The sequence below is a fragment of the Temnothorax longispinosus genome, chromosome 9 (assembly GCF_030848805.1).
Source record: "Temnothorax longispinosus isolate EJ_2023e chromosome 9, Tlon_JGU_v1, whole genome shotgun sequence".
In the NCBI taxonomy this organism is placed as follows: domain Eukaryota; kingdom Metazoa; phylum Arthropoda; class Insecta; order Hymenoptera; family Formicidae; genus Temnothorax; species Temnothorax longispinosus.
Window position 1 is genome coordinate 14206639 of NC_092366.1, and position 22520 is coordinate 14229158.

The 22520-nt window shown below is 40.6% G+C and overlaps 1 protein-coding gene across 3 annotated transcripts in view; it reads right to left on the reverse strand.

Moving 5' to 3' along the window:
- Positions 1–11117: 11117 nt before the first annotated feature.
- Positions 11118–22520, reverse strand: part of LOC139818838 (uncharacterized) — a 39632-nt gene continuing 28229 nt past the window's right edge. For 2 of the 3 annotated variants that reach the window (XM_071787824.1, XM_071787825.1), the window contains 2 exons: positions 13540–13660; positions 11118–13456 (listed from right to left, as the gene is read on the reverse strand). In XM_071787824.1, the coding sequence (XP_071643925.1) occupies positions 13551–13660 (110 nt within the window). In that variant the 3' untranslated portion in view covers positions 11118–13456; positions 13540–13550. Of the gene's footprint in view, positions 13457–13539; positions 13661–19781; positions 19873–22520 lie in introns of all 3 variants that reach the window. The other variant, XR_011733532.1, reaches the window with a different exon arrangement.

A 22520-nucleotide genomic window follows, 5' to 3' on the forward strand; every position in this document is an offset into this window, starting at 1 on the left:
GTGTCCTGGGTGTCCATATCATCGGCGTTTTCTCCCTCCGTGTGCTGGGTCTCCTCTGGTTTGTTGGTGTCCTCAGCTACCTCCCCTGGATGTTTTCAAATCCCGTGTCCTCTTCCGGGTTATTCATTCGCTGGCGTCGATTGAGTGGGACTTCCTCATTTTCTTCCTCATTTTCTTCCTCACTTTCTTGATGAAGTCGTCGTTTTCTGTTGTAACGCCATTTTCTAGTTTTAAGGCTTTTTAAAGCCCTTCTGCAAAGCGTCATAAAATTCGACCTTATTGGGGCTGGGAAAATGTTTGTTGGCGTTTATGGCATCTGGAAAAATTTATGAGAAACACCTAGTTATCGTCGTGTATATTTAATATAGAATATAAACACGAACGGTATTTTTTTACGAACCTGACATGCTTGAGCAAAGCGACTGTCTCGCAATTTGCATCCCCCTGGTCCTGTTCTTCCATTCAAGGTGAGGTATGTAGAAACCTCCTCATCTTCGGGAAATACGAATACTCTGCAGCGCAATCGACTGGATTGGTCCGTCCAAGATAAACAAAGTATCCCACCTGTAACAAAATTTTGTAGTAAACTGAATTAAATATATATTTAGAAAAATTCTTACCAAATCATTATAAATGTCATCGTCAACTTCTTCAAAGGCTAAGAAATCGTCCACAGTTTTAAATAAAACTCCTTGTGGCTTCACTGGTCTTCTTACTGCAGACTCTCGCGTCAGTTGTTTGATGGCTTTGACATTTTCACTGCAGGAAAAAATAAAATTATGGAATTAAAAATCATTTATGAATACGTTGTTGGCTATTCTTCAGTAAATTCGTTAATACTTACTCGATTTTCTTTTCATCAAAATTTGTCGCTCTTCCATCCGATTTAGTTGCGTCACAATCATTCTGAAATAAAATTAATGTCTTTATCCGTGCACTAGATGACTATTATTGTAATCCTTCTTGAAACTTACTTTACAGATTGTATTATATCACAAGATGTTTCCCCGTCTTTTGTCCACTCTTCTTGATGTCCTTGTCTGGTTGGAGATAGGCGATTCCGTTGTACAGATGATGGTGGTGGTTGTGATAACGTTTGCTTATGTTGTGGTGATGGTTTTGATGGTGGATGACTGTTTTGTGTAAGTGATTTTGTGGCTGGTGAAGAAGAGCGTGATAATGTTTTGTTTATGTTGTGGTGATGGTTTTGATAATGGATGACTGTTTCGTGTGAATGATTGTGTGGCTGGTGAAGGAGAGCGTGATAATGTTTGTTTATGTTGTGGTGATGGTTTTGATAATGGATGACTGTTTCGTGTGAATGATTGTGTGGCTGGTGAAGGAGAGCGTGATAATGTTTGTTTATGTTGTGGTGATGGTTTTGATAGTGAATGACTGTTTCGTGGTGAATGATTTTGTGGGTGGTGAAGGAGAGCGTGATAATATTGTTTATTATGTGATGGTTTTGATAGTGAATGACTGTTTCGTGTGAATGATTTTGTAGCTGGTGAAGGTGAGTGTGATGAGATGAGTTTATGCTGTAATGGAGCTGATGGAGGGGGCATGTGTTTATGTGATTGTGCAGGTGAGAGTAATGATGATGATGATGAAGCATGCAGGGATGATGATGCTAAGGATTGTGAATGTTGCTGTGGTGCTGTCTGTCTTGTGTAGTTGTGATGTTTTTGTGCCATGTGTCTTTGTGTGTTCTTTCCGGAACGGGATGTGCAATATTTTGCAATATCCGCATCCAGCGATTGCAACTCTTGGAGTTTGTACGTCTTGTCTGCTCCTCTTCCTCTCCCTCGTTCACTCATCTAAATAATGATTTGAGATAACTCACCTAATGAAGGCATCTTAATCTATAGTATGTAGAATGACTGCAACTATCCAGACGTCAACAATAGGATCTGTATGGCCTTCAGTGTGCCAATAAGGCATGCGAAAACATTTACTCTCCACTTCATTAAGATCTATAACCTTGACTTCATCAGATAATAAAGAACATCGGAAGACACCTACTGATGACGATGGCAAACCAACATCGAAAAAATCTTCAACTCTGCAAAACTCTTTAACCGCCAACTGATAATGCTCACGCGAGAGAATAATGCTCTGAACAAGACAAACCTTTGAATTGTGTAATATTACCGTATTATCCTGATTATTCACCGATATACGAAATTTTCCTGTGTCTAAGATCTGAAATTGACGACTATCTAGGGGAGTATCAAAAACTACAGGACTAACCCAGGGTCTACTGGAACGTATCACTTCTTCAGTTACATTATGTACGATGTTTTGTGAAACTTGTAACTTTTCAAGTCGCCTATTTACGATTTGCTGCAAATGTTGAGGCTTCCGGCAAGCTTTGCGGAAATACGTCATATTATTTTCATATGGAAACATGGACAATTCATTCAATGAGCCAAGCGTCTCGCGTCATCTACGAGATGTAAAAGACAATGAGTAATGTAAGAAAGAATTTCTGGACCATATATATCTTCTGCTCTATTTACAAAAATGTTGATTGCTGTGTGTGCAAAATCAAGACGGTCTTCTGATAAGGAAGAACTGACCAGAATTCGAATGGCGGAATGTAATAGAAGAAAATGTTTATATGCAGCAGGATTTATAAGTCCATAATAAAACAACTGGAGCAGTATACAAAAGAGTTGGCGATTTTCCGTAGCTTTAAACCCTCCATATTTTTTTATAAATTGCGGTTTTCGTGAAAATTCCTTAGGGCAGTAATTCTTAACTTGCTGTAGACGTTTAGTAATAATATCAAGTGATCTGGCTGAAAGTTTTAAATTTGGATTATATTTTCCATCAACAAAGACGCTATTATTTTTGGGACGACACCAAGAAAAACAGTGTGCATCAAGTCGAAGACCGTTTGAGTTACCAACCCTATCCCTAAAGGAAGCAGAGCAGAGTTGTCAGAATCTGTATGATGTTCTCCATCAATGCGCTGTCTGTATTCTTCGTCTGTACGGGGCCTGTGCTGAATACCACGATAAGCTACTACTCCACGACGAAGCCAATTTCCCCGAATCCAACATTTTGAACACGGAAATATACTGCCATGGCCTTTATGACCCAATACAAAAGCTCGCGCAGGAGAATCTGCTATGAAACATCTCAATTCAATTACTTTCAATTGATTATGAAAAACAACTCCACGATTTAATACATCCTGAACTTCATCCACAAAATATTGGACTAATTCCTGCGCATTCTTGGTTTTGATGACCCTCGCCAGACGCCTACAATTTCTGGTTTACTTCGACGAATATTTGCAATCCTAATTTGTATTGGCCACATTTGAATTTTGCCCTGTCCATCTAGTGTTGCACCATCTGTACTAAAGTCTACCATCAAAGTGTCAAGTGGAATCAGTTCCGGAGAGGTTTGTTGAAGAATGGAAAGAATTCCTGTCTCAAATCCTAAATGGAGATATTCACCCCCTGCAATGTTAAGTGTGGGATGCGCGGTACGTGGAGTCTTTAAAAGCGTTCTACTATCCTTTGGCAAAGTAGATAAACAAGGATGTGTTCGAACAACCTGTAAAACAGCATTTATTTGCGAATGAGACATATCACTGCGTACGAAGACTTCAGCAAGGCGTTCTTGAAAATTATCAATAGTGTCTCGAGGCTCAATATCCACCGCATCATCATAATCTGAAATGGATTTAGCATCGTCTGAAGAACTTAATATTTCATCGACCTCATTAAAAGCACATTGCACATCATTAACTGATGCATCAGAAGATACAGAAATTTCATCTTCCTCCAGTCTGACTGCATTCTGCAAGAATTTGACCTTCGTCAACAAAGTTTGAATCGGCTCTAGCATCAGCAACATCTAAATTCTGCTGTTGTAAATATTCGTATTCATTACGTGCAGCTCTTTCTAATTTTTCCAAACGACGACGATGTACTGCAGATAGTAAATGATAAGGCTTGCGACTGCGTCTGTTTGCCAAACGCAACATATTGATAAAATGGAATATGAACAAAAGAAATAGACAAGACGACCAAAATTACAACTCAAGAAAGAGTAAATAAAGTCTGAGGTGAAAAAGCCTAAACCAAAAAAGACAAGTTTTTTCTATAATACTCAATGATATGTAATAAAACCCTAAAAAAAATATAAATGAAATTATGTATACCAATTTATTTGCAAGTGATTGACGAAAATAATTTATTATTAGGAGTCTTTCTGAAAATAGTCTTAATAAAGAAGAATAAAATAAATAAAATACCTGCACCAAATTATACAAACCTCGTCCGTTGTAATTACTTCAGCAATCTGACCTGTAGATTAAGAATGAAACGGTGTAAAGCATAAAATGATTGAAAATACGTACAATTAAACAAACACATTTGTTAAATTAAGTTTCTATTTAACCATTAAATCATTATTACAAATTAAAAATTTATAATGATGTATTGACAATATAGACTGAAAATTAAACTATCCTGTACTATGAAATCTTAAAAGGGAAGGCTTAGAACTGAACTCTGCCAAATTGATGAAACTTGGCAGGATTACAAAGAAAATTCCCTCGAATGTAATAATACCCCTATTTAGATGCCAACGGTCAACCGTTTCCGATATTTTAATAATCAATTTTAATATTTAGTAGCGTCTTTAGAGTAGAGTTTATTAGGACATTCACAGACAAGTATTTGTAGCGTAGTGGATATGGTAACTACCCTCATAATTATTTTATACGTTATTTTTTATTATAATTATTTCTTTACAATTATATAATATACATTTTTTTTATCACACAAATAATTTATTTTTTATATCAACAATATAATTATTTTTATCGTAAAACATTGATGTTATAAAAAAACATTATTATAAAAAAATTAACTGGGATTTAAACGAGTTTACAAATTATGAAGCAATTACTTATCCACTATGCCAAATACTTGTATGTGAGTATCCTAATATATTCTACTCTAAAAATGCTATATTTATTATTTAAATATCTCGGAAACGTTTGACCGTTGGCACCCAAATTAGGATATCATTACATATTTGAGAAAATTTTCTCTGTAATCCTGTCAAGTTTCATCAAAATCGGCAGAGTTCAGTTCTGAGCCCTCCTTTATTGTATAAGGCTAAAATTAATACGCTTCTAAGTTTATCTTACTGTTCATCTAACAGTCGTTTGACTTCTAAACGGTGAATTAGATTTAAGAAGTTTTTTCTTTAAATAGTTCGACAAGTTCTATCTAAATAAATATGTCAAAAATTATTAATACACCAAAAAAAGAAAAAATATTGAGGAAAAATAGATATTTTAATTTAAATTATTTTCCCTAAATTTTTTAAATAATTTTACCATTGACTAAGGGTGTTTAGAAATTAGAAATTAATGAAGAACTTCAGAGTCACAATCTGATATATATCTAGTACATATATGTTACAATATATATATAATGTTTAATTTTTTAACAAGTCACACTCAATAGACCCCTGGTAACACAATCTGATAGCTCAGATACGTCCCGAAGAAGTACGCAAGAAAACAGTACAAATTGCGATAGAACGTGCATAATATATGTGATTATAACCTGTGATAAATTTTTATATATAAATTTCACAGTAGCTTCTTACAGCAGACACTGCTGCAATAGTACAGTAAGTACTCGTTTAATCACAGATATTATGCACATCTGTCGCAATTTTGGACTGTTTTCTTGCGCACTTCTTCGGGACGTATCTGAGCTATCAAAGTGCGTTACCAGGGACGTTTAACCGCTCAGTAGCAATTAATGATTTAGCTGTTAAACTTTTAGAATTTATAACAAAGAAATCAATGTCAAGTGTCGACAAGACAATGCAGCAGTTAAATTGTTTTTCTGAACGCGGCCAATGTTATTATTTAATATTAAAAATAATCGCAACAAATGTATTAAAATTGTTAACAAAATAACATGCGTAAACTTAAAACATATATATGCATATATGTATACAGAGTGAGTTGTTACATGAAAAATTACTTACCTCAGATACTGAATGAATAACAATATATGATTCTCAAATCCTTGATATTCCTGAACCTCCTGAATATTCCGTAATAGCTTGAAAAATTACGGAAGTAAGGAAAACACGTCCGTACGGGTTCACGTTATCGCAGAAAAGAAACAACAATGCGCAGCGAAAAACAAAACAGCCGCGCTGGCCGTTGGGAGTTGGGAGGAGACTTTCTCTTATTATGGCGGATTTACACTGCACGAACTTCTCCATTAAGGCGGCATAAGGTGTACCCAGCACAGTCGACCAATCAGAATTAGATCGCGTTTTCAGCTTGCCAATTGGCAATGTGAGCTATCACATCCCGTCTGGCCGCGCTTGCGTCGATTGCGCGCGCCAAAATATAGTAAGGTTATTTAAAAAATGTTATTACTTCAGTTAATTAATTATAAAAATTATTATAATTAATCCTTAAAGTGCATACATAGGTTTACGGTGTCCGAGCTATAAAGTGATATATCTGTTCGTAACAATAAAACTTGCAAGCCTGTCGGAAGATATTAAATAACAAATATTTATCAAAATAATGACTAAAATTGTCAACTATAATGTAGACAGATGTTTCATGAATTTTTTTAGATTTTTTAAAGTATACTTTAAAAAAAATAATAAACTGAAACTGGGCTATCTTTCGGATTTAGGAGAAATTAAATTAAATTAAATTAAATTTGAAATTGGTCGTCAAGCTTCGTTTCAAAGGATTTCCAAGTGATTTATGTAGTAGTTAGCATCCCTTATATGCATCTATGTTGGTCTTGTTCAGAAATTAAATTTGAAATTGGTCGTCAAGCTAGGGGAGCTTGGGAGTTTTTTTTTTTTTTTTTTTTTAATTTTTTATACTTTAACAAGCGGCGCTTTTTATTAAAAAAAAAACTCCCAAGCTCCCCTAGCTTGACGACCAATTTTAAATTTAATTTTTAAATAAGACCAACACAGACCTGATCAGGTATGTAGAAGAATTGAACAATAAAATGACCACCATGCATTTCTCCTCCGAAAGATAGCCCAGTTTCGCCGCACGAGCCCCAGAGCTGGTTGAAGTTTGGAACGTTCCTGGAGCGATTTTTTTAAAACCGATTTGTTCCATTTCCCCTTTCGCACAGAGTTAGTTCTAAGCGTCAGACAAACAACAAAAAATAGTAGGAGCGAATACACGCGTCGGAAAGCACCATTACACACGATAAATTACCCTTCAGACCACTGAAAAAATTCTTGCATCTCTAAAACCGATTTGTTCCACTTCCCATTTCGCACAGAGTTAGTTCTAAGCGTCAGACAAACAACAAAAAATAGTAGGAGCGAATACACGCGTCGGAAGGCACCCTTACACACGATAAACTACCCTTCAGACCACTAAAAAAATTCTTGCATCTCTAAAACCGATTTGTTCCACTTCCCCTTTCGCACAGAGTTAGTTTTAAGCGTCAGACAAACAACAAAAAATAGTAGGAGCGAATACACGCGTCGGAAGGCAACCTTACACACGATAAACTACTCTTCAGACCACTAAAAAAATTCTTGCGTCTCTAAAACCGATTTGTTTCACTTCCCTTTCGCACAGAGTTAGTTCTAAGCGTCAGACAAACAACAAAAAATAGTAGAAGCGAATATACGCGTCGGAAGGCACCCTTACACACGATAAACTACCCTTCAGACCACTAAAAAAATTCTTGCATCTCTAAAACCGATTTGTTTCACTTCCCCTTTCGCACAGAGTTAGTTCTAAGCGTCAGACAAACAACAAAAAATAGTAGGAGCGAATACACGCGTCGGAAAGCACCATTACACACGATAAACTACCCTTCAGACCACTAAAAAAAATTCTTGCGTCTCTAAAACCGATTTGTTCCACTTCCCCTTTCGCACAGAGTTAGTTCTAAGCGTCAGACAAACAACAAAAAATAGTAGAAGCGAATACACGCGTCGGAAGGTACCCTTACACACGATAAAACTACCCTTCAGACCACTAAAAAAATTCTTGCGTTACTAAAACCGATTTGTTCCACTTTTCCTTTCGCACAGAGTTAGTTCTAAGCGTCAGACAAACAACAAAAAATAGTAGAAGGATATTTATTTGAAAAATATTCAAGAATTACCGGCAACTTGCTCGAAGGTAGGTTTCTTGAGTATAAGGGTGTCTTCCGCAAAGTGTATCGGTTCGGTCTCTTATGTAATTTGTGTGTGGCACTTAGAAGTTCCTCTGTGCCAAAGGAGAAATGGAACAAATCATTTTCGACGTAGCCAGAATATTTAAAGTGGTCCGGGGGTAGGTTTTTTGAGCAGAGGGTGTCTTCCGCAGAGTGTATCGGTTCGGTCTTTTATGTACTTTGTGTGTGGCACTTAAAAGTTGCTCTGTGTCAGAGGAGAAATGGAACAAATCATTTTCGGCGTAGCCAGAATATTTAAAGTGGTCCGGAGGTAGGTTTTTTTAGTATAAGGGTGTCTTTCGCAAGGTGTATCGGTTCGGTCTCTTATGTAATTTGTGTGTGGCATTTAGAAGTTGCTCTGTGCCAAAGGAGAAATGGAACAAATCGGTTTTAGAGACGCAAGAATTTTTTTAGTCGTCTGAAGGGTAGTTTATCGTGTGTAAGGGTGCCTTCCGACGCGTGTATTCGCTCCTACTATTTTTTGTTGTTTGTCTGACGCTTAGAACTAACTCTGTGCGAAAGGGGAAGTGGAACAAATCGGTTTTAGAGATGCAAGAATTTTTTTAGTGGTCTGAAGGGTAGTTTATCGTGTGTAAGGGTGCTTTCCGACGCGTGTATTCGCTCCTACTATTTTTTGTTGTTTGTCTGACGTTTAGAACTAACTCTGTGCGAAAGGGGAAATGGAACAAATCGGTTTTAAAAAATCGCTCCAGGAACGTTCCAAACTTCAACCAGCTGAGCCCCAGTCGTGCGGGGGGTGGCAGTTTGGAATTAAAAATTCCTGTGGTCAGGTGGACTCGAACCCGGGTCCTCGGGATTACGAGTCTGGCGCTTTACCACAAGACCGCACTGCCACCCTCTTGTACCTCACATACATTACACATATTACATGTATACAAATTACAATTTTTTATACTTCAACAAGCGTGAATCATATAAAAGAAAAATATATTAAAAAAGCATATATAATAAATATATAAAAAAATAATAAAAAATATATAAAAAATATATATTAAAAAAGCATTTTGAAGCTTGAAGTTAAGTAGTTAGTTAGTTAGTTAGTTTTAAGCTTAAAGTATACTTTAAGGTATAGGAGAAAATAGCGTTGAACGTGATGACAGACCCACGTATGCACTTTGAAGGTACCGAAAAAACGTATGAATATTAATTAAGGATTAAGTATTCTAAGTTTCCAATTAAAAAACTCTTTAATTGATCGACTGCAATTGGCTATCATCGCGTCATGACAATTCGACCAATTAAATTGCAAGATTAAATTGTCAAGACATTTCGACCATGGATTTTGGTCCTTCTAAATTGATGTAAATTTGACGCTATATATATATATATATATCTTATTCGTATTTAAAATTAAAAAATAATAAATTTTAGATTTCAATACATGCTCAGTACGCTGTACTGATATGGTACAGTTCCTATTGCGCATATAAACCGAACAGTACGCAGTATGTACAGGTACGATGATAATACCAGAACAGTACGTTGTATCAGTATCATGTATCATTTTTGTACTGATACTGTACAGCTACGCCGTACGCTGACATCTCGTGGCAGTACAGTAACAATACGGTAGCAGTATCTTGTGCGGGAATCGCACGCTTGGTTATCTGGGTATTGGTTGTTTAGGATTAAGGTAAAGTCGGTATAATGGGGCGCTGTCGCGACAGCGAACGCCCCTGGCGCGAGCACAAACAACCCTCGGGCTTGACACGAACTTGCCCGAGATCACCCGGTTGTCGCGCCTACTGTTCCGACTGCGCGATTGCAAAACGCGCACGCGTTTCCTAATTTACGTACACCGCGCAACTCTACGTCGCGGATCGATGTGATTCGTCTTTCGCGAGGCAACAACCCCCGGCCGAGGGTCTCTTCTCGGGACGAAGGTTGATCGATATTGATCCGCGCTCTCTTCCGTTTCTGCCTCGCTAAGGAAGAAGTCGAGCTGGTCGTTCGTGACAATTAGCATTTCGGGAGTGTTCAGGAGTGTTCTCGAAAGTAATTGCGCGAAATCCGTAATAGTCCGTAATTTCATCGCGAGCCGCACCCGCTTGATTGGTTGCCACGTGAAACTTCTCATTTCGCAAGTTTTTCCGTTCGCCAGCAACGACGTGGCGAAGCCAAGGGACCAATCACGTGATCACCGCGTGCGGTAGCGTGATTCTTCAAGAGAGAACCGTGTCGACGGCGAAACCGTCACGAATCAAACTCGGGTTTTCGCGAGTGCCTCTTTCTCGAGCGTTGCGATAACCGCGCGTAAACACAGATGGGCAGTCCAGTCCTTGTACAATATACGCAGGGAGTTCGATCCCGATATCGACCCCGCTCGCGGCCATCTTGTCGTGCCGCGCCGTTCTCATCGTTACCGCGGAAATACCGACCGCGTCTCGTTACAGTAAGTTACTCTTCTCATTGTGATTAGTGTGAAACTCGCGCCCGCTATCGCGTCCCCGAGTGACCCTAAGTGCGCCTGAGCATCTCGCGAGTCATCGTGTTCGCGGTCGCTCATCTGCTTCGCGAGCAAGATATCCACCGGTCGTGTTCAAGATTTCCGATCGCGAGGGTGGTACTCAATCGTTCTTCAAGATCTCCGTTTCGCGAGCCATCGCAGAGAGTACGAGCGACGCAAGATTTCCGTTCTGACATTTATCGCGTATGCTCAACCCGCTCGGTTGCGCGAGTGCGAGAAAACTTTGTAAAATACCGTGTTGAAATAAATTGTGTTTGTGAATCAAATCCAAAGGACGTGCGTCATCTAAAATACACTCCTCGCTAACTCCTCTAGGACCTTGCCCCGCGCCCTTGTCAGGGTAGTCCCGGCATTCAATTCGTGTTCCGAGGTTACCTCGGCCGAGCACGAAACAGTAGTAAAAGTAAATTCTACAATTTTATCGACAAAACTGAGTGAGTATACATGTTTCGTGTGTTTACGAGCCGACTCATTTCCGCTATTTTGTCATCGTGCCCGTTCTCAATAGACACCTGTCGCGATTAATGCGCTTTACTACCGATTGGGCGACGAATAAGAGAAAGAATATACTACTTATTATACTATTATTAAAATTCCCAACTTACAGCTTCTTTCTCCTTTTTCTTATTTTCTAAATAAACTTCCAAATTATGAAGTTTTTCGGCTTGCATTATCAGAGAAATGAGATACCTGGGGAACGATATTTTTTTAACATGACTCGTATGGAAGAGGAAATTTTTCTGCCTGAGGATAATATTTCTCAGCGATTTGACGATATGACCGATTTTATAAAAACGATGAGAGACAAGACAACACCCAACCAAATTGTCCCAACCAGTAAGGTTTAAACCGAACGATAAAATGAAGACATTGTATGATAGTGTTGAATCTGAAGATACATCGAAATCTAGTGCAAATATCGTTGAATTCAATGACGTAACTTCTTCGAGGGAAATGAAACGGGAAGTAGACATAAATGGCAAAGTATGCGAAACAAAGGCCAATCTGAAAATACAGGACGGAAATTCCAATACAGATCCGGAGTCAGTTTTTTCTAATATATCTAATAAAGATAATATGAACAAAGAAATGTCTGGACGCAATACAAACAATTCCCTTGAGTCCAATACAAATAATAAAGCATGCATTCCTGGATATAAGAGGCTACTGGACAAATTAAGTCGCAAGTGGACAAACTCCACGTTCGTTGACTCAAGTGAATCTTCTAGCAGCAAGCAAATTCGATTGTCGTCTTACAGTGCCAATACATCCAACGATACCATCATTATATCATCAAACGACAAATAATCTAAGGCATCTAACTGTATGGATATAAATAATCACATCAAGATACACAGCTTGGTTAAGAAGTCAATGTCCGAGGAGTTGCCTAAAAAGTTAACTGATGAATCACATAATGATTCCACAGTAACAATTTTTTCATCCATAGAAACAAATTTTCTTGCTTCTTCTAACATTAATGACATAAAGCAGCGTCAGTTGAATCAGTCCTTGGAAATTGATTCACGTGTTTCAAATGTTGATGACACGAAACAACATCAGTTGAATCGGTCTGATTCTCGTCCTGTATCCTGTAACATTGATGATTCAAAATATCAAGTGCATGCGGCGAATCAGACGGCGTTGGACGTTCCGAAACTAATGCAACAGATGTTAAAGATCGTGAAAAATATACAGAATAATAACACTAAATTGGATTCTGACGATCTGACTTCTAGTCGAGAAAGTATCAATGACGATAAAAGTGACGAAAGTAAGAGGGATAATGAATCGATTAAATCGGATTTCGTATCCGAAACGTGCAAATCGATGAATGATGACGCGAACGTGACCGAAATAGCATTTGCTCCGGTCGTCAATGACTGCGATGTAGAATCCGATGAGAACGTATGGGATGTTTGTGCAGGATCTATTGAAGACTTAATTTCCTTTTTACATCGCGCACATAACATAAGCAACGTAGTTAACTGAAATGTTGAATAAAGATTCCATTTAGCAAGATTGAAATTAAAAATTTCCAAATCTTCTCCCTGTTTTCGAGCAGTATCAGTTAATCTTCTCATTTGTTGTATTTCTCCATCAGTCATAGTCTGATGACAAAACATTGTTGTTAATGTTAATGCACTACATACTTTAAGATTTGTTTGCAACAAAGAGCTAGTATTTCTGTATCTTTCTTTTCTTTCGTTTAATATATAATATATAGTATATAATAATCTGCTTAAATCTTTGTTTTTTTGTCTAGAACTGCTGATGTGCTTTTGAAAATATCAGGATTAAATTTAAAAATAGAAGTTATCGTAAGTGAATAAATACTTTCTTTATAATTGCCAATTAAAAGTTATTGTATTTTAATTCAGTCTAATGAATCGTAATTCGACTCAACAAGAAGATTGCATCCACTTTGGATGGAAATTTGTGGTTTACATAAAAATCTCAATTTTTAGGAGGTCTATAGATCAGATTTTAACAATTATGTCGAAAATATTAGAAATGTAACAGATTCGTCTGATGAATTGGAAATTCCCGTGACAGAGTATACATTTAAAAGACGTCCGTGTTTGTGACTCTACGCGGTATGCCGGTAAAGCGATGAAGGAGGCACCGAATATTTCTTCGATGCCTCCGACACGCTGAGTACTCCCGTCTTTACATCCTTGACTGCTTTTGACAAGTTTTCTTTTGAGTAATTTTTATAATGCTTCCTCTTCACTACAACTTTTTCATTTTGCGCAGTCTCCTGAAGTAAAACAATAAGAAAGATCGTAGCATAAGACAAAAAATGTATCTTGGAAACTGTTTCTAAAATAAAGATTTCTTTACCTTATCTTTTCCTACTTTGGTTTGATCCTTTGGTTGTCTTTGGTCTTATTTAAACGGAAACTCCGCCGTAAATTCTGCACATCGCATTGGGCCTCAATTTTTATCCTGTGTCTTGCTTGACCTGCGTAACACGGGGCGTAAATGTTAATTAGAGTTCTTAGTATGAAACTTTTCAGAATGGAGTCCGATCGGAATTATTTTCGTTTTCCTTAAAAAAATATAACGGAAATAACTAAATTTTGATCGGAATCTATTTTGAATATAAAAGTTCTGTAATATGTACTGCGACGCTATTTCTCTATATGTTTGGTCCCGGCCCGTGAGGCGGGCCTGAATCGCGTAGCAAGTATATGATCGGGTGGCAGAGCGGATCTCGAAATCGATACGAAACAATGTTGGGCGCCAGGTGTGGATACGGCCACACCACCGTTTACTCTAACCCGCGAAAAGTACTCTACACGAACTCTACAAAGATCCGACATAAACTCTAATTATCGACACAACTCTTAATTCCCACTTCATGACACCTCCGCTCTGGCCGATCGCAACGACTGCTCAGAATTTTCGATAGCGGGTCGTGATCCTTACATAGGCTGACTGCGGAAGGGTTTGATCATTGGCGAGGCGAAACAAACACAAAAGAAAGTACTCAAGTAACGTGTAAATCTAAGTATAATATAAGAGAAAGCGTAATAATAGCGTTACAACTTACAGGACGCGAGCGAATTATTCACCGTGATCAATCACAATCCCCCCCGACCACGCAGGGTTTTTCGCAGGGTCCGCGCGTTAAAATAAACTCGGACGCAGAACTAATATTCTCGGGAAAATCCACTTCAGGGATAATCTAAGCGGTGAAATGCGCGAAACATAATAATATGCGCCCACGAAACACTACACGTAGATCTACGCTATTAAATAGGCGAAAAGTGATAATATATGTCGACGAAATAATACACGCGAGGAAATACGCCGAACCCGGTAATACAGTGTAACGGGAGCGCGAAAACTAATATCAACTCATACACGAGACTCTCCGAGGAAACCAATAAAAAAATAAGTGTGACGTTATGTGTTCCGTCAGTTCTAGCGTAGGGCCAAATATGCCCCAATCCTGAGATCCATCATTAGGACCACATCCACCACGTCACACCGAATCGTAATTACCTGACTCTACTCTATATCTACGCGACCAATTACTGAGAATGACTCTATTTCAACACACGCGAACGGAGAGTTCTCGGGAACGACCGCTACCCGCGGATATTCTCACCGAAGGAGTAATATCTCCAAAATAAGGACTTCTCGTAGAATGAACGACCACGCCAAATAATGGTTCCTCTCTGAGGGGACGATATCCAGTCGGGATTTCTCGCAAAAGTTCTCGCTAAATAAACGATACGCGCACAATACTTTCTCGCGGAATAAACAATTCCCGCACAATAATTCCTCGTAAGATAAACGATACACGCACAACAATTTCTCGCAAAGTAAGCGATACACGCAAAATAATATCCCGCAAAATAAACTATACACGCTAAATACTGTCTCGCACAATAAACGATACACGCAAAATAATTTCTCACAAAGGGAACGATACACGTAAAATAATATCCCGCAAAATAAACTATACACGCTAAGCACGGTCTCGCCCAATAAACGATATACGCAAAATAATCTCTCGCAGAATAAACGATACGCACAAGATACAATATAACTCGAGGTTTCTCGCAACTTGAACGATACACGCAATACCTCCCCTCGAAACGTAACGCGAAGCTTCGCCGCACGGTCCACACCGCGAGCACGTGATACTCACGCTTAATTCAGCCCGGGGCGTGCGGTACTCTCAGCCGGAGTAAACCTTACTCTAAATTTCTTAACGTTAATCGCGGTCGAGTTCGGTCACCTTCTTCGAGAAGGCTGCCTCGATGACCGGTATGCCGACGCCTCACACTTCCCGTACCGGGCGCGGTAGTTTTACGTATCCCGGAGGCCGACACGCCCCTGAACGGCCGGACGCGTGGAAAGCCCGCACGACGAAGTTTTCGCTACGCGAAATCTAACTCTAACGCCGATATTTTACACACCAATCGATCGGCACGATAATCATAAACGGTAATCTCCGAATACTCGAAACGGTAATCTAACGCGACGGACTGTTGAGTCGACCGGCGAGGTTTTCTTACGCGACACGCATCACCCTCGTGACGAGCGGCCGGCGCCGCACCGTTCTTACTCTCCGATCCCAGGTCGGTCGAGTCGGGAAGAAACGGACGCCCCTTCGATATTCTTACGGGGAGTCAGCGGGCGGGATATGTCCTACTCGTAGAAGCGAAACGAACGAAACGAAAAGCGATAATCCTCTCAATGGATTCACGGCAATGGCGCGTAGGCAAGGAAACTCTCAAGCAAGCCTACGCGTCTCTCAAACTCTTACGCGACACGATACTGACCCTCCGCCCGCCGTTCCCCGATACCTGATGTCTGGGATGGGTGGCTGGTTACATCTCGTCCTTCCTTCCGTGCTTCACTCTATCTCTTAGGGCCGCCGCCCTCGCTTATTCTCGGTACAATTCCTCTCCGACGTCCTTCCTCGCTCGCGGTCTACCCAACAGTCCCTGATCATTCCCCGCGACTTCGACTCGCGGCTTCGACTCGCGGCCTTCTAGATCAGGGCGTTCCACCGCACCGGCGGATGGCGCCACGCTGTCTAAACGGGCCCTCCGGCCGCTTCTTCCTGAAAACCTTAAAACTCAACAGTACGCGCGCAATACAACGATGGGAATGGGGAAAACTGTGACGGGCACGCAGTGCAACGTCACAGTACCCTGCGGTCCAAAATAATACTCGGTGAGGTTCCGAATATATTCGACTGCGTATAAACCGCAGTCGTTACTGCCACTTTGTTGTGGCGCTCTGGGATTTCGAAATATGTTGCAAGTTGCTTCGTTATAATTTACAGCTTGGTAAATATCATGTGCTATTTTGGGTCTATATGACTGATATGAGTCCAGTACGACACAACCTATGCAATGCCCCGCATTAATCCCCTTATTTCTATCCACTTTTAAGATTACGGTAAAAAAGTGAGAGTCTATCACATCACATAGGATGCAGAACTTTACATCTCCTCCTAGATTTGTTCGAATCTTGTTTGATGGATTTTTTAATGTCCGTACTGCCTTTATTATGCTTAGTGTTCCTGGTGCACATACCCTAACAATTTTCTGCAGGGCATGTGGCAGACATTTTTTTATGAGCAGGTGTACGGCATCGTCTGCAAGCATCTCTCTATTTTCTACTTGTTTAGCCCATGTATGTTCATTAGAATTTGTCTTCAATATTTTGCTTGAAGCTTCGTCTCTTTGTATATCGTCCATTTCCAATAAAAATGAATTCTTATCATTGCAGCTGATAGCTTGATCAATACAGCTGTAGCCGCATTCATCGGTCTTAGAACAGATCGGCCACCGCAGGGATTTTGATAGACTATTAGATTCAACCACATTTGCCCTTATCGTAGACACATTTTTGGATCTGGATTGGACACTTGTGTCGATTTGCTGAGAGTATTTCTGTGGCAAGTATTATGTCGCCTGTTATAACCTAATTCTTGCTGTTCCTGTCGAGGAAGTTGGTCACGGCCTGAGCACGTGCTATATGAGTGACTCTTGTGCATAATTATTATTTTTTTTATTAAAATTTCGTTCAGGGGAGGGAGGAAAGAAGATAGTTAAATAAATGTATAATGTAAGTATTTTATACATGGAGTAAAGAAGATAGTTAAGCAGATGTATAATGTAGGTATTTTACACATGGAAGTCGGTGGGGAGAAATCTACCCTACCTATTGCGGCGCACTTCACTCGAAAGAAATTGCTCGGGGGGGTGTCAGTCGCCCCGGATTCGCGATCGGTCTACAAAATAATCGAAGGACCAGAGGGACCGTTCCCTCACGAATTCAAACGAGGTAACAAGCAAAGCGATGCAAAGCATGCGACTCACCGTATCGTTGCCCGTTGCCCCTCGTGGATGGTGTTCTTGTCTCTGTCTCTCTCGTCCTTCCTTCTGGCACGTTCTCCGGTACAGGCGCGAAGGCGAGTAAGCAAGCACGCAGGCAAGGCACGATAAAGCGAGCAGTGGCAGGAAGGCAAGCAGGGCACAATATACAGACAGGCGGTGCACGCAAGAACACGCAAGCAAGGCACGCTCTGGAGACGAGTCGTGCTCCGAAAATGTGGTGACAAGTTCACTTTTTCACGGCCGAAATGTGAATGTATTCTCCGGTACTCCTCGACTCGCGCACCTGCGAAGTACGGCGCGAACGAGTACCAAGTCCAAGTAATTAGGCGGGCCACCCGCAGGCGGGCAGCACGAGTCGGGTGAGTCGCGCGAGTAGTTACCGCGATCCGCCAACGTTTCGCGCGAGTCATCGAACTCGATATCGACCGTATTGGTAGTCCTACTCGCCGTAGGACCCGCTTGATTATGAGTGCGATTGACGCGATTAAGGATCAATATGTAACTTAAAAGCCGGTTTTATTCATCAAACCAATTCCCCGGGGGCGAAGCCCCCGGGGTACAAAATACAAACGAGGCATTATTTCATTTTATTTGGAAGCAGTGATGGAAGAGTTGCTTTGGGGATTGTTCCACATATCACGGCGTCTTTGCGCTTGGCGACAGTTGCACAGCGTGGTTCTGCTTTGTGTGTCATGGTTATACTGCGGATCGTTTTGTTTTGCATAAATTTGCTGTCAGGGTGTGATGGGTCGTGTTTTGTTTCAGACGGGAGGGTTGAGAGTGCGGGCGGCGCGCCGGGGCGACGAGGGTGGTGCGATGTGGTGGGTTTGCGTAGGATGCGTTGCTTTGCTTTATTTGAAAACAATAGGACGGATTTGAAGACAGATTGTATTTCACATATTGCAGCTTTCTCGTGCTTTGTCATGGTTGCGCGGCATAGTTTTGCTTTACGTATCATAGTTGTACTATAGCCATTTTTGTTTTACATGTTGTCAAGACGTAATGAGTGAGAATTTGTTTCGGAGCACACTCCTGGTCGGCCCGGGCGGGGAGGAGAGCCGCATCTGCGTCATTTGGATGATGAAACGGAGGCGATCGATAGCCTTGTTCCTCCTCTTCCCCTTTCTCTTTGCCATCTTTTTGCTGTAACGGGGATGTTTTGTTTGTTTATAAATTGCATAATACAGACTGGAATTGTAGATGTATTGCTGATATTCAGAGGGAATCAAGGATCATTGTATCAGCCTTTTCTTTTTCCGCCGAAGTCTCATGTGCGGCAGGCGTGGCGTCGGCAATGTTCGTCATGAACGGTCTTTCGTCGGATGTATTGGGTCCGCTGCTGCAGGGTTGATGTTGGGCCGTGCCCGGGTTGGATGATCTGCACATGTCGGAACGGGGATTTGGAAAAAGTAAAATCGCTATGGAGCTATTTGTGGTTAGAATTACAAGATTATAATTGTGAGTTGCCTGTGTTCTCGATTTCCAAGAGATTCCCCATGTGTGTTCTCAGTGTGTTCCTTCATTGGATCCGTTTCGTACCGTCTAATTGTTTCGGTTTGGCAATTTTTGAAGTGATATTTCGCAGGAGTGTCTTCGTCTCTGGTTTTGGAATGTTGCGACCATTCGAGTTGGGCGTCGCTTTTCATTTTTTTAAATTCTTTTTTAAAATATAAGGCACGGCTTTAGGCCGCACGTCGGGCTTATTTAATTTCATGGGCGGGGGACAAGAGGCCACCGCCAGTCGGGCGAAAGGGAATCCGGTTCCTATTCCGGAACCCGGCAGCGGAACCGCATACAATTCGGGCCCTCGTAAGAGTGTTCGTCGGGGTAACCCAAAATGACATGGAGACGCCGTCGGGAGATCCGCGAAGAGTTTTCTTTTCTGTATAAGCGTTCGAGTTCCCTGGAAACCTCTAGCAGGGAGATAGGGTTTGGAACGCGAAGAGCACCGCAGTTGCGGCGGTGTCCGGATCTTCCCCTCGGACCTTGAAAATCCAGGAGAGGGCCACGTGGAGGTGTCGTTCCACTGGGAGTGGACTGACTTTACTCGATAATTAAAAGTATTGTAAAAAATAATTGCTCAGAACTTTTCGATTTAATTTTTTGATAAGTAAACAACGTTACGTAGCATGCGGGTCTACGCGTAATGGGCGGTCTTTGAAAACACCCGTTGAGTGAGGTATAACGCGCCACGCTCGAGGATGGACAGTCTCTCACCGTGCTGTGGGAGTGCCTGGGCGATAAGGATCGATTTCGGTTGCTGTTTAACGGCCGTAAATTTTCAATCGTACGACCACGCTGTCCGCTTCTGCAAAATTATTGAAAAAAATCAGTGTAATGCAATTTAACTCGGTTAAATCGTTTACATAGCGATAGAGATTCTTATTGAATAATTATTTGATCGAATTGAAATTTTCGTCGCTAGTTGAAAAATTTGCATCCGATGGATTTACTCGCGGTACAATTTCAACGAAATCACAATTTAGTCACCTCGAGGAGAGTTTAACCACCGATCTCGAACGGTTCCTACATTATAAATTATTCACAGTGCGCACAAGCAGTATAACTAGATATTTAGGTAAATAACTAATTAAACGATTAGTCGAAGTCGACCATACCAATTGACACCGAGAAGATGTGCATATCTGGAATATCGTGGATAACCGTTTCTTCTTTTACAGTATCCAAGTTATGTTTACTCTGTTTTAGACAGAGATATTATATCTTAGCGATTATTAATTTTCATACCGATTAATGTGCTTCGGCGAAAGTTACTTAAATCAAAATCGCGACTTCAATCAGTTGCATGCGAAAAGGCATTTGTACAATCTGACATTATATAGTATTAAGTTAAAAATTCATTATTTATGTTATGTTACGTGTTATGTTAACTTAATCAGATTTCTTTTCGTAAATACGCAACTCGATATATTCCTGTTAATTTATACACGTTTTTGACATCAATCAAAAACGGGACAGAACAGCGAAGTCTGGGCTGTATAAGAAGTTCTCAATTGCATTGTTAGGTTTGTTAACGATTGGTGCTGCCTGTAACGATTGGTGGTGCTGCTGTACGACGTATGTGAGGTGTGTGTACGTCGACGACGAACTCCCGATTGAAGCGGCCAGTGTAGACCCGAATATAAGTACCAAACGTTAGATTTATGTAAGCAGCAAAAAGGGCGCGAGAGAATAACGCACGCTCGACGTCGAGATATATCCGTGGCGAAATATGTGATAAATAAATGTTTCTCGAGTATATCGTCGATGTTATACCCTCGATGTGCGTAAATTGTAAAATGATAATCGAGAAATTGCTGAAACTAAATAGCTGCTAATTCGTAATGAATGGATGAAAGGAAATTAATTAAATGCTATCATGCGGAAGAATATATCATTTGTTAGCAGATGCAAAATTATAATGCGAAAACTATACACATTTCTTAAAGCGATTCGACTCGATCAATATTTTTGTCCGCCCCAAATTCAACGATGAATATACGAGATGTATTATTACTTATTCTCTCGGTGATTGCCCGTTGTCAGTCTCTAGATAGCACATTTGTAAATAGTAGCATGTACGAAGGTCATGATATTCCCGTAATGTAAAGAGAAAGAAACACGTCACCGCGTGTAACATTGAATATGTCGATCGTGGTAGATAATAAAGCTACGCGAGACAGTATTCGCCTTGGCGAAACGTGAAATCGGTTCAAGTTCAATCGCAGCTCCGAAATAGGTGTTATTATTCGGTTTCGTAATGTCGGCAAATCAATATCGAAGTCGAGAGTGTATTCGATGCGCAATATTGTTCGTCCAGACTTCACACGTCCGACTTTACATTCGAAATCGTCGAGGGGGACTAGTCCCAGACGCGGTCATATATGAAAAGTAAATATCACAGCTGTATGGCCCCTGGGCCTATCACAGTAAGTGGGCGTCGATTAAAACTGACCCAGGGGCCCACGTGCGGCATATCTCGTTGATAAAATAGTAATGCGCTAACGCTTGTCTCGTGGTCACTCACACTCGGGTAAAATATAATATAAGGCACGCGACATTCACTCTCGGAACATATATGCCCACACAAATAAGTACGAAGAAAGTAAAAATACAATTAGAAGTAGAGAAAATACAAAATAGAAAAAGACAATAGAAAAGTATAAATATAAAGGCAAGAGTAGAATAAGAGTAAAAAAAAAAACGGAAAAAGACAAACAGTGTAAAACGTCGTGGGCAGGACATTGAGCTATGTACAATAGTAATTGAGTGACCTGCGTGGCCACCCAATGTATAAAATAATAATAAGTTACGCGACACTCATACTCGTACTACCCAAAATCACAAGGGACTGAAAAAGCGCCGCTCCTATTCGCTGGTGGGCCAACGCTGGCGAATTGCGCGAGGTGGAGTGGCCGGTACCCCATCAGCGGGGGGACGCGAAGGAGCGGCGTACTGGCGCACGCCGGACACGTGCTCCACGTAAATGTCTCTAGACCAGCGAATGGTGTCCGAGACAATAAGACGGCGCATCATGGTTGCATACGCGCTGCCCACGCGCAGCAATCTCAACACCCCCTCATTGTTCGGATTCCACGAGCCGAGGGCGCCAACGACGAAGGCCGTCACGACCACACGGTACCCCTTGCGCTGGAGCGCCTCAGCAAGGAGAGAATACAACTTAATGATACGGAATCGAATTTCAACTATGTGCACTTAATACTACGAAACCTAAACTACTATATACAAGCGAGCGCCAAACAGAAATATTAATGCGAAAATAAAAAGTAATTGGACTGTATTTTAAAACTTTTAAATTGACTATATAACTGGTTAGGAAACACTTATTATTTTAAATCCCAACTACTGTCATTTATGCTTTCGTATGTTGATAAATCGTTATCAGGACGGTCTATAACAATATCTATAGCATCATTTCCATGTTCCAGTTCTCCG